The sequence below is a fragment of the Aythya ferina genome (assembly GCF_964211825.1).
Source record: "Aythya ferina genome assembly, chromosome: 1".
Classification (NCBI taxonomy): Eukaryota; Metazoa; Chordata; class Aves; order Anseriformes; family Anatidae; genus Aythya; species Aythya ferina.
The window spans coordinates 76,508,102-76,520,945 of NC_140296.1; the positions used below are offsets into that span (position 1 = coordinate 76,508,102).

The following is a 12,844-nucleotide window of genomic DNA, read 5'->3' on the forward strand; positions in this document are numbered from 1 at the left end:
TGAGAAGAATATAAAAATAAAAATAAACACTTTTCCCTTTAGAGTCTTTTTGTCTGAAAGTAATTTCTTTGGAGCCATCTGATTATTATTATTATTTTTTTTTTTTTTGTAAAGCCTTGGACTAATCAGTGGGGCATACATATTCAGAGCCCAGCAAAAAATCTGAAGTGCTCTCTGAAGACGCCTATCCTTATCCATTACCTGTACAGGAAGCCTAAGGCAGCTACACTGCTGATTTACGTGCCTCTGTTAGGTGCCTGAAGGTAGAGGGATCCATCTGGCTGGGAGATAGCACAGGCTGCTCTACCAGCACAACTGGGCCATTGCACTGTGCCAGCAAAGTATTGCTAATGCAGGGAGAGTCTGGGCTTGCCAAAATGCTTTTCACTCTAGAGCTCTAAAGCCCAAACTCCTCTCGGTCTCGTTCCCTCCCCAGCTGCATTAGATGAAGTCTGTGTATAGGAATAGCTGTATATCGTAGCAGCAAAGCCCTTTGGTTGGACTTCAGAGCTAGGCCACCACTGCTGTTGATGTATGCTGTTCCCTCTGAGCAAAGCAAACATCCCAGGCAAGATACAGTTCTGCAAATACAGTTCTGTAATACAGATTTCTCATAGCATGGTTGTGTTAATTAAGGCTCATATCTCTTTCCACTGCTGATTGGAACAGGTAAAGCAAGAGGCATTTCTAGTACACACACAGCTTGTGTGTAAGAGTGGAAACAGAACAGCAAAACTTGCAAATGTAGATAAGAGCTAGGTCAACATTGCAGTTAGGAATGTTTTCTCTTAATATGTAGCCACGTGGTACGTTCTGCTCCATTCTCTGCCTTTGCCACATACTCTCTGGGATCTTAATCCCTCCAGTTTCTAGATACGTTATTCCAGACTATTCAGAGAACTGGAAATTTACAGACAGTAGGACTAGGGATACACAAGGAGAGCACCTCGTTTGTTATTCTACCACAAAGCAGTCTTGTAGTGACCGATAACATCCTGCTAAAACATTCTGACCCAGGGGTAGCACATATTTTGGTGCCCATTTCCACACAGGATGTGTTTCAAAAAACACTGTGACTTGGTACCAGTTCAAATTTCTGGCCACTGAATTTGGCACCAGAGTTAATGGTTTGCTGTCACTGGCCTAGCTGAAGGCCTCTGTCACCTTGCAGTAATGGACACTGCAAGTCTTCAGACTATTCTTCTTCCGTTTCCTCTGTAAATTAGTCTTCTCTGGCTTCTTTATTTTCTCTTTTTTGGAGTATTTGATACTTTTCTACAACTTCTTGGAACATACTGCCTGTTAGCCATAGAATATGCTTAAGCTTCCTGTAACATTTCCAAAAGCGGACGGGTATGCTGCCGAAAATTCAGCATTAGAGCACATCATTTCCCTCATAGTGCAGATTTATAACAAGTGAGTTAAATTTTTCCTACATTCTCAGTATCTTTCTGAAACTGCCTGACCAATTTTGAGTTATTTGGCCTGCTGTGAATTCACTTATTCTTGTTTCCTCAGTTTTCTAAGATTTACTAAATTACCTGTCTTCTTTATTGGGCATATTCTTTGTCTCATACCATTTTGCAAAGTATTTGGCCATGTAATACTGCATACGTAGCTGATCTTGTTCCATCATCCAAGCTGTTAAAAAAACACCAGGAAAACAGAGTTCGGGAGGAATAGGAAAATCTGCCCTGGCTGCTGACTGACATAAGAGAAAATTGTTAGGTTCTAAGCAGTTACAAACCGCTTTATTCTCATTCTTTAAGGTGAATGCTATTGTAATCGGTGACTTAAATTGCAAGTTAAGCCTCTCTAAATAGAAAACCTTCAGCTTCTGTATGAAAATACCAGTATAGGCTATGGACAGTACAGTGGCTATTCAGTTCTGATCTATTGAATAAGTACTATTCCATGCGTAGCACTTGCCCCAAATGGGGTTATTCTAATATGTGCATTGTAGGTGCCAAGCTGCTGTATTAATAAATTCAGATTAGGTTATGTTTATGTGTATACGTGTGTTTCAAGATATTACATTTAAAAACGGCAAGAAAAACATGGAGTGAACTGAAATAGTTCAGCTGAGATTAACACTGCCATTTTTCCCCCTTCATAATTACCCTGACTTAGATTTGGAGTATGAAGCAAGATACCTGTGTACATGACCTTCAGGCTCACAGCAAAGAGATTTATACTATCAAATGGAGTCCTACAGGACCAGGCACCAGCAACCCAAACTCCAACATCATGTTAGCAAGGTAAAAATAAATCTTACCCTGTTTCTTACCTAAAAGAGTTGTCTTTTTGATGTGTAACTCCACCATTGCCTTGCTGTCAGTCTTCCTGTCTACAATTCTAGTAAGCCATCTGCTGATAACATTAAAAATATTTGTAAATCAGGGAGGTTACAAAGGGAGAAAAATCATATTTGAAAAAGATGAAAAAGGGGAGAATTGAGTCATATGATACTTAATTTTTTAGCTGTCTTAATAAAAAAGATTGTAAATGTAGCATCATACCTTCACATCCAGCATCCAGTTGTTATGAATGACTGTGTTTAGTGAGACAGATGGCAGCCCACTAAGCCAGTTGGAATGTGTTCCAACAAGGGTCATGCAAATCACCTGAGCAGATACTGACAATTTTTACAGTCTTGTTAACTAATCGAGAAATGCGTGGATAATCTTTAAAATTCCCCTTTAAAATCTGTTCATAACTCTTTAAGTTTAGGAAATATGTTTACTCATAGAATGCCAATTGATGGTAGTACCATGGGTTTATGAATTAAGAATTGTGTTGATTTTTATGTATTTTACTTCTCAGTCTGAGAGTAGACAGGGAAGAACTTGGATTTCTTGGAGTTGTTCTTCTAATATCATTTTTAATACCAATTATTTCCCTAGCTTTTCTCTAAACCCACAGTTGGGGATTTAAATAGATTGTTGGGAAAAAAAAAATGCACTGAAACAAAATGAAAAGAACCACAGTTCTAGAAAATTGTGGAATGATAATTTATTAAATAGTAAAGTCATTAAGGACTGAAATTTCTGTAGAACAGTTTATCCTATTAATGACAATATGTCTTTTACCCTCCTGAATAATAGCAGACAGAATCTCAGAAAGAGGAGTGTGACCCTCTTTGGGCTTGTGATCTGATCCCCTGTACAATAAATACCCTCTTTACATGTTAACCCTAGTTAAAGGGTTCACATGTAAGAATTCAGTTCTGTAGATAACAGTTCTTGTCGTTCAGAACGGAAAGTCTACAGTGTTCTGCTTTTCTGCTTGAAACATTTTCTGCTTAGCCAAAAAAATCTTGTGGTATTCTCTTCAAATGTTTACAGCATCGAACTGCAAATGGATTAACACACAAATTAAAACATGTCTTGTGTTCAATGCATCTTGCAGTGCTTCATTTGATTCCACTGTTCGGCTGTGGGACGTTGACCGAGGAGTCTGCATCCATACGCTAACAAAACATCAAGAGCCTGTCTACAGTGTAGCTTTTAGTCCCGATGGAAAATATCTAGCCAGTGGGTCCTTTGACAAATGTGTCCATATATGGAATACTCAGGTACTGTTTTGAGTCACACAAAGCACATCTGTTTTAGCTGACACATTAATAGCAAAATCCCAAATGGAAAATACATGTACCTCGGCAGTGCGTGACCTGCTAGCCTGGGTGAACCTGATTGTACTGACCGATAACAATTGCAGCACAGCTGAGTCACTCAGGTGGAGTGAGGTGACTGCGTAGAACATTCTGCTAAAGCTTCTTTGTATGCCAAAGCAATAGCATACATGAAAATAACCACATCACGCCGTGCTGCCAGTTTTGTGGAGCAAAGATCAGGGTTGGTTTGTACGAATATGTGGTTCTTACATTTAGTGACAAGCTGAGTTCAGATGCGAGTCTGATGCACCTGGCTTATTCCTTGTGGCAGTGAGGTAAAGGATATACAGCCCGGGCACTGGGGATACTCTGGAGGAGAGTGGGGCAGTTGGTGTTTTTTCTTCCTAGTCCCAGGAAGTTCTTACGTAGTAGGTGGTAAGCACTGGGAGCAAGCTAAAAGAACTGAGCTCTGCTTTCCTACACACAGTTGTTTTCTCCTGAAAGTGCTCTGTACGTGATCTGCATGTACTTAGAAACTGGAAGCTCTCCTGTTAGGTTGATCTTATGCATGGAGATGGAGATGGAGATGGAGATTGCATGAAGAACTTAGGGAAGCCCCAGTCTCTCTCACAGTGTTGCCAGAACTGCCTTATGCTTTCACAGACTTAATTTAGGATATCAATGCCTAACAGCTGGATTAAGCAATAAACTTTAGAGAACACCTCAGCTTAACTCCCACAGCTAACACTCTCAGCTTTACTGCTACAGAGTTGACAAAAATAGGTGTTTCTGAGAGCCATATTGTAAACTGCTTTCTGGAGAAGCTTGTTTCTCTCCAGTATCAAAGACCAGTTTCCTAACTTGAGCATCTTACCAAGGTGACTGTAGTTAGGTAGTGAGGTGATATGAGTAGCTCACACATGCCACCACTGTCATTTCTTTGATATAGTGCCACACTACAGAGAAAAAGGGGAACTTCCATGCTGAATGTTTGCACGCTGTTTTGCTTTGTAGAGTGGAACTCTAGTACATAGCTACCGAGGCACCGGAGGCATCTTTGAAGTCTGCTGGAATGCTAGAGGAGACAAAGTGGGAGCAAGCGCATCAGATGGATCGGTAAGAAGCTTTACATGCTGTAAATGTTGGGCGAAGGTTTCTCTTTTGGAGAGTGTCCAAAAAAAAGCAGATACCACATTGCCTTCTCTGGATAGTGCTCAAGGTGTAGACAGCTCAATAAAGAAATGAGTAGTTCATAGGAGTATATTAAAAATGCTCCTGCTTTGAAAGGCTTTGAATACTGGGAGGTGGTACTTTTATTGGAAATGAAGAGTGCCTCTGGAATTGGTGAATATTGCTGAAGATGGGAATAAATTTAAATACATATTTGATAAGAACAACAATAGTGTTGTTTCTGTCGTTACTTTTCTCATCTGTCTGTTCGTACTGAAGATCACACCAGGCAACTTTCAAATACACAGTTGTCTTGGGGCTTTCTAGTCCTACCCCACAGAAGAAGTACACCCTTGAACAGTACCTGAAAGAAGAAGTTTGCAGCATGATGTCCAAAGATTTCATGCTGTGGTAAAAGAGAATTTTTGCTGTAAAGACACCGATTATTACCTACTATTTTTCCTGTTAGTTATTTGATAAACATTTCAGTTATAGTATCATGTGCTTGTGAAGGACACACGTTATAAAACACTATACAGCTTTCAAAATAACTCTTCTATGTGTCTGGCTGGCATAACTCTAGAGCAATATTTTTCAGCTGTTTTTAATGAAGGGTACACCTACAACATCATCCTGTTGCTTGAGTTGTGCCATCTGAAATGGTGTCATGCCTGGCTCCCAACAGCTGCTCCAAATGGGCACGTGCCTGCCGTAGGTCCTGGGTCACACCTGCCAGGCCTGGGCATGTATTTTGGAAATACTTCAAAAACTGAAGTGTTTAGGCAACTAAATAAAGCCCATGGTCCTGTCGGGGATGCGCCACCAGAATGCTTGTTTGTAATCTAAGGAAAGCCCAGCTAGGTGCTTAATGTACATTTTTCATCTCTGATTTCTCCCATGTTGGCTTGTTCTCTTGCTTGTGTGCATGTATACAGGCACTGAGACAGGCTGATGTGGAGCTTGGGATAGCTTAGCATACAGCTGACTGTATCAGCTGGTGGACTGGGCTGTACATAAATAGGAATTCCAACTAACCTGCTGAAATGGTTCTTAATCCTGAGTCTTTTCTCTCTAGGTTTGTGTTCTAGATCTGCGGAAGTAAAAGTGAAATGTTTTAGAAGAAATTTCAAATGGACCAGCAGTGAATGTGTGGGGAGAAGCACTCTTCAAAACTATTCTTAACAGCTCCAGAACTGTACGAACTTGAACAAAGTTAGAGTGTACTGTGAAACCAACTCTCCCTGGCCACAGGTGTCTAGTATTTTGTCCGTAACCTTCATCAAGGAGTAAAAACACAGTCACTTCAGAGGGGGAGGGAATGGTTTCCACCTGGAACATTCAGCCTTGGAAGCATGAAGCCACCAGCTAGGCATTGCACTGTTTGGTTTGCGTCTGAGAACTTGCTCTGATGGCTGGGAAAAAAAAGCTGTGCCAAAAAAAAATTAATAAAAAAAAGAAAAATGCTGTGATAAACCAAAAGGGAAAAAAAATCCTCCTCCATGCGGTGTCGTATTTTTTCCTTCCAATTTGGACACTACAGTTGCTCTCCCAAAGGACGTTCAAAGACCAGTTTGTACTGATGAAATGCTCAACTTTGTAATCACAACACTTTCTATTTTCTAGACTACTTTTTTTGTTCAGTGTTTTTTCTATCAGCTGGAATATTACAGCCTGGAGGATCCCAGGCTTAGGATGAAACTTTTGTTTTCCTTTTATTTCTCCCTTCCACTCCCGACTTCTCCTTCCTTTTTTTCTCCTCTTTCTTCTTGCCCTTTTTTTTTCTTTTTTTCCCTGTATGCCCATAGTAGATGCAGCCAGGTGGACATGACAATGAAAATTTTTGACAGACTGCTTCTCCTCTCCTCTCTTTCTTTTCCTTTCTTTCTCTCCGTTTAAAAGAAAAAAAAATCCTCCATGCTTCAGATCTTAGCGTCTCAAGGGCACTTTCAGCAAATTGTGTAATAAGTGCTTTATATAAGAATGCAGTGCTGGGGAAGATTTTTACAGGAGAAAGATGACTTTTAACAGAAAGAACCCAGTGTATTTTTGGAAAAAAAATATTTTTTATGTTAAACACAGTTTTAAAAGCCGAAAATGGCCACCAAATGTAGACCAGTTGTGTAATTCAAGCAGAAAGAATGACACAGAGTCCAAGGAGCATGAAAGATGCAGTATCCTTTTCCTCTTCTCTCTCAGAAAGTGCTGTAGGACAAAACGCTATTTGATACAATAAATGCCCGTCATTTACTGAGACCTCTTCCAGCAGCCAGACGTTTGTATGGTCTCATTCCATTTCTGTGGCTGTTTGATGCTGTACACTTACTAAAAGGAATCCGTAAGTTTGAGACCATAAATATAGCATTCATTTTCTCGAGTGCATATTTGTGTTTATCCTTGGTGACCAGGGGAACACAATTGTGCATCTTCTTCCCTCCGGAGACAGTTCAGGTTTCACGCAGAAGATGCGTTTGGCAGGCAGTGCTGTCCTCCTCTACTCACCCACGCAGCTGTCTCTGTTCCAGTAAGCCCGTGGGGTTTCACCAGTGACTTGATGGGACCAGTCGGACCAAACGTGCTGGCTGTGCCTGTCGCTGTTACGCGTGGACTCGTGCCAAGCTCCCAGCCAGCTCTGGTCAGCACACACCTACAGCTGGGCTCTGCTATCGCGGCTGGCGGTACGTCGTGCTGCTGTCAGCCTCAGCCCTGCCTGCTCCCCGCCTGGCGAGGAAAGCTCTGGGCCTGCCTCTGGAGGTAGGCTTGGCTTCGAGCATGTCCTCAGTGGGGTGCTCAGAAGACATCGCAGAGCTCTCCACTAGGCGAGGACGTGATTTATAACCTATTTCTCAACACATAAACCACTGTGAACTTACAGTGGGTGAAACGATCGGAATGACAACAAAGACTTCCAAAGCACCGCCTGTCGGCTGGGACGCGATTTCCTTGCTGCGAGCTCGACATCTGCAGTGACGCCTGCCGAAGATTTCTGTACTGCAAGAGCAAACGATGGATCCAGAGAAGCCACAGGAAAGCCAAAGGCAGAGTTAACTGAAGTTGGTGGAAACTCCAAGGCAGCCTCGGGGTGGTGGTGGCCATTATTTAGACAAATCCTCAGACTGGTGTCTCCTCTAGCCTGCAGGCCAGGATTTGTAGGATGGAGAAAAGGAAGCAAGAGAGCCCCCTTGGAATCACAGCACATTCCCACCCAGTCGCCACTTCTCTCACAGAATCTTCCCTTTGATCTGACCACAGCTGCCGAAGTGGTGATTTGATCTGAGGAAGAGCAAAACCAGAGCCCCAGTGCAGAACTGGTGGTGCGAGACCCGCCAAGCATCACGGCATCAGGGAAGTTGTATGTCCATTTTTTCTCCTGTGTTTTCCTCGCTTTACACTTCATATCTTTACAGCTTCTTAGTCCTTTCAGTGGAACTTGCCACTGCCAGCTTCAGCTGCTTTTCCTAGAGACACACATTGGGGAAGGAGAAAATAATGAAAATAAGTAACAGCTAACAGGGTTACCTGGTCCTGAGGGGAAAACGGTCACACAGGATTCTGGTTCTTAGTTACAGTTAGGCTTGTTTGTGATTTATATCAAAGAATTGGACACTGGAAGGTACCAGGGATTATTTTTGGTGTTAAATGTGTCTATGTGTTGTTTTCAGCCTTCTGCTCCAAGAGCGTGGCTGTAGATGACCACGGCACACTTTTGCACTGGTTTGTAACAACGAGCACACCTGCTAATTTAAAGTCACTACTTATAAAAGGAGTACTCACTAGGAGAGAGGCTTGAATCTGAATACAAAGGCTTAACATGGCTTTCTGAAGCGCAGCTGGGTTGACGATTTGAGTAGAGTCATTGCACATCCGTGACTGGCTTCCTAAGCTGCCTCTGAGTGGCGTTCCTGAGAGCAACTCACAGAAGCTCCCGGCCTGCAGGCAGTGGGGGTGGCATGGACGGGGCCCGGGGCTGGGCTCTGCCTTGTGCTGCGCCTGAAGAGGCCAGGCCTCGGGGATCAAGGAGATCCGAGCCCAGCTGCAGCTCGGCTCTGCCCCACGGCCGCCTCCGTGCACGGCCCCTGCTGTGTCTCGTGCCACGAGCAGCTGCTGCAGGTAACACAAGGGGGGTCAGCACGCGTGCTTCTTCTTTCTTTGTCCTTCTCCCACGCTGTCGGTGAGAGCATCGTCTTTCCCCTGCCAGTCCGCGTGGAGGTAAGAAGCCAAGAGCAGCCAGGTTTCAAGATCAGTCGATTTGCAAAACCTGGGCGTGAGGGAGGCTGCCCTCCTGGGAGGTCTCTGGGCGGACCGTCAGATAGGAAAGCAGCATACGGGAGAAACTAACAAAATTCTCCTCTCATCCCGTCCACAAGACCCTAAAGATCAGGAAAACCATCAAAGATGTAGTAGTAGACAGTCTTCAGGCGCAATGAGGGCAGCTATTGAGATTAAGGAAGCCTGAAGACGTTGTGAAGTCTAATCCTAGCCTAGTGGGCTGCTTTCTTTGGGACGTGCGCAGTGGGGAGAGCAAAGCTTCGCCAGGCTTCAGGTGGAGCTCGAAACCTGGAGCTGCCCTCGGGGAGCTCTCGCTTTCCTCCTGGCTGCAGCGGCACCTCCAGGCCAACACCGCCCCCGGACAGAGCGGCGAGAGGCAGCAGGCGGGTGGGCTTCAGCAGGGCTTCACCCAGCGCTTTTTGATCATTTTGTTCATGGCTCTTTATAATGGAAGAGAAACTGAAAAACAAAACAATGAAGTGACCGAACAGGATTGTGAAACATCAAGAGGCTTACTGGATTTTTGTCGTTGCTGGCTGCCTGGAACTGGCCTTGAAGTGAAAAAAAAAAAAAAGTTTCTGAAAAACCACTCAACTCTGTGGGCTAGAAGGATACTGGATCTTTTATGTAGCAAACACTGGGTCCCTTATGGGGCACTAACGGGCCTGACTTACAGGGTTATACACACATTAACCCCATGCTACATCTTAGAAATTTCCTTTTAATTTGTTAAAAAAAAGAGAAAAATAGCTAATTTTAGAGCCAAGTGAAGTGCACTTTGTCAAATGTAAGGGTCTGCTTTGTTTTTGGGTTTCTTTTTTCTTTTTCCCTTTTTAATTTTTCCTCCTTTTTTCCTCCCTTTGCCTTTTCAAAAGATGTGGTTCTTTGTCAATTGCAGAAATGTTCTTTCAGCCACTCACTGAAATTCTGAATTCTGGCTTCTGCAGTTTTTATTGTCTGTGTCAGACTTGCAGCCAGACTTGGTTCTCATTTCAGCATTTCCCAGGTTCTGTTGAAACAACATCAACCCTTATTTTGTTTCTCCCCCACCCACACTTTCTTCAAATTCACCTTGTGTATTGTAGCTCATTTGTTTTAAGGAGAGAATCAACAGATCATATTCAGTGTCTTGAATAAATTGCTATATTTTGATATTAGAGAATTCTGTGCGTGTTGTTCCTTATTCTTTCTGCTGGTTTGCATCCTGTGTTTAAGAGCTGGGGTCGGGTGAGTAAATGATAACATGGTCATTGTTCCAATTTCATTTTACCCCAATTACGCATTTTTGGAAGTCATTTCTTCTAAAAGGAGCAAAAAAAAAAGTGCAGTACAAGGCATTGAGCAGCGTAACTGGTAAGGAACTGATCTAAGTAAGACTGAATTATGGTACTTGGAAGAAAAGTTTCCTCACAAGGAAATTTCTCCAGATAAAATAAATGGGACTCATGGTGGAGCTAAACGAATTGTTAATCTTTTCTTCGCTCTGTCAAGGCTTTAAATTCAACCTTGCTTGGGCAGCTGGAGGTTCTTGAAGGACTCCGGCATACTCCAGCTCATGCAGTGGGGCTTCGGTCCCTCTGCTCAGCCATAATCAGAGGAGTCTCGAAGAGGGTCCCCTTGTCCTCCGACAGGCACCAGCCCCAGGACTGCGGGATTCCTGCAGCCTGTCCCTCCGACAGCGCTGTCTGCCCGGGGCTCACAGCGCCAATGGCTCACGGACACGGTGGGGTTTCTTAGCTTCAACAGGACGAGTGTTGCGTGACTTTTATTCCACAGAAATGGGACCCACAGTACATGTGGATTTTTTGCTTTGTTACCGTGTACCATGCTGACCATTTGCCTAAGCTAAGGCTTAAAGATTGTCAAGAGTCAGCATGCTCTAATGCTCAGATCAAACAGTCTTATGTGTCACATCATCTAATATTTGGGTATTTAAGGACCTAAAGCCTTAAGTTAGAATTGATATGCAGTATTTGTGAAGAGTCAAGTGTTAGGAAAAACAGTATGCTGCTGATCCTAAGAGAATGGTTTTGGTTGGAAGGGACCTTAAAGACCTCCCAGTTCCAACCCTGTGCCATGGGCAGGGACACCTCCCACCAGACCAGGTTGCCCAAAGCCTTATCCAGCCTGGCCTCGAACACCTCCAGGGATGGGGCATCCACAGCTTCTCTGGGCAGCCTGTGCCAGGGCCTCACTGCCCTCTGAGTGAAGAATTTCCTCCTTGTATCTAAGTCTAACATGTTATAGTTTAAAGCCATTACCCTTTGTCCTATCCCTATACCCCCTGACACGGAGTCCCTTTCCAGCTTTCCTGCAGGCCCCCCTTAGGTTCAGGAAGGCTGCTAAAAGGTCTCCCCGGAGCCTTCTCTTCTCTAGTCACGATCATCATGTTACCACGTTACCAAATATTCAAAAAAGAGAAAATAATGCTGTTTTTGTCTCAGTTCATGCCCTGAGATTTGTACAGCATTAATATACAATTAATTCCCTGTAACTGTCTGAGTTGAATGCAATAGGGCAAATAAGTTCAGCTCTCATGCAACCACAAACCACCTGCACTCTTCATAAGTTTCTCAAAGAGCAAGAGAGCTACGGAGAAGAGTGAGCCACTGCGGGTCTAAAGCTTTAACACACAGCGCTGCATAAAAGCTGTCACTTCACCTGCTTCTTAATAAATGCTATGTTATAGTCCTACTTTTAGTCACATCATTTCCAGGCGTGTTTCAAGAAAATGCACTGCTGTCAAAGTAAAACTAAAACTAAAGCTGTTTTTCCTTTCTTTATCCTACAAATATTTACTTAGCCTGTAAACTGTTTGGCAAGTAACACTGGAAGCATTGAGCAGTCCTAAGCACCTGCTTCTCGCTCTTGTCAGGGAGCAACACAATAAAAAGGTATTTATTAAGCCTGTTCAGGGAAGGTGTAATACCACAGCACGGCACTCGAAACCACTTATTTCCCTGCCATCTTTCTGTATCATTTCCCATAAAGGGAAAGATCAATGTCATCCATTAAAAGCCCACACAAATTCATATCTAAGCTCCATGCCCTGGAAAGCAATTTTTAAAGCACTGAAGTCTCTCCAGTGAAGAAATGACTCACGTGGCAAGAAATGTATCATCCTTGCGGACTCTTTCCAACAGGAAGGAAGATCTTTGCTTCCTTAGAGATAGTTTTTTTCTACTTCCTTTTGAATGTATCCACAAAACTGAAAGAATACAGAACCTAATAACTGCAGGAAAACAGCTACAGCCTCTTTTCCTGCTGCAACGTCCAACTTCTACCTTCAAAGAAGCAGCCCTGACTTCACTGTGTGAATCACTGGTATCTATTGCAATACAATAGGTCAAGGAAAGATTCTGCTCATCTCTTTCCAAATCCTTTCCATTACAAACCAGGACAAAATTGGCATCCCAGTCCTTCATGGGAGTGATTCATCACAGTAAGAAATGTGCAACAAGAAAGGCTTCAAGCTGAGCACTGATGTCCTGCACTTCAAAAACTCATGCTTACTTTTCCGGGCCTCTAAAAGTCAGTGGCGTCAGGAGAGAACTGCACCCCTACACACCGTTGCAGTTGCTGAAAATCTCTCAGCAGTTTCTCAGCAGAGGTAAAGGCAGAAAGGTCGAACCCTTAGAAGGGTTTCTGAGACTTCCTGCAATCCCTGCAGCTGCAGTGTCCTGCCGGAGGGACTGACAGAGGTGTCGAGTGCAGAGAACACCTCCAGTTACTTACGACCCTTAAAGTGGTGGGATCTCAGGCTCCTGAGAATAAGAGCAATCTGATGGAAAAAGT

General features: G+C 43.4%; 1 protein-coding gene across 8 annotated transcripts in view; it reads left to right on the forward strand.

Moving 5' to 3' along the window:
- Window positions 1–10,211, forward strand: part of TBL1X (transducin beta like 1 X-linked) — a 199,329-nt gene extending 189,118 nt beyond the window's left edge. For all 8 annotated transcript variants that reach the window (XM_084506648.1, XM_084506647.1, XM_084506652.1 and 5 more), the window contains 4 exons: window positions 2,131–2,258; window positions 3,409–3,574; window positions 4,628–4,729; window positions 5,859–10,211. In XM_084506648.1, coding sequence (XP_084362774.1) covers window positions 2,131–2,258; window positions 3,409–3,574; window positions 4,628–4,729; window positions 5,859–5,885 — 423 coding nt within the window. In that variant the 3' untranslated portion in view covers window positions 5,886–10,211. The remainder of the gene's footprint in view (window positions 1–2,130; window positions 2,259–3,408; window positions 3,575–4,627; window positions 4,730–5,858) is intronic.
- Window positions 10,212–12,844: the final 2,633 nt, after the last annotated feature.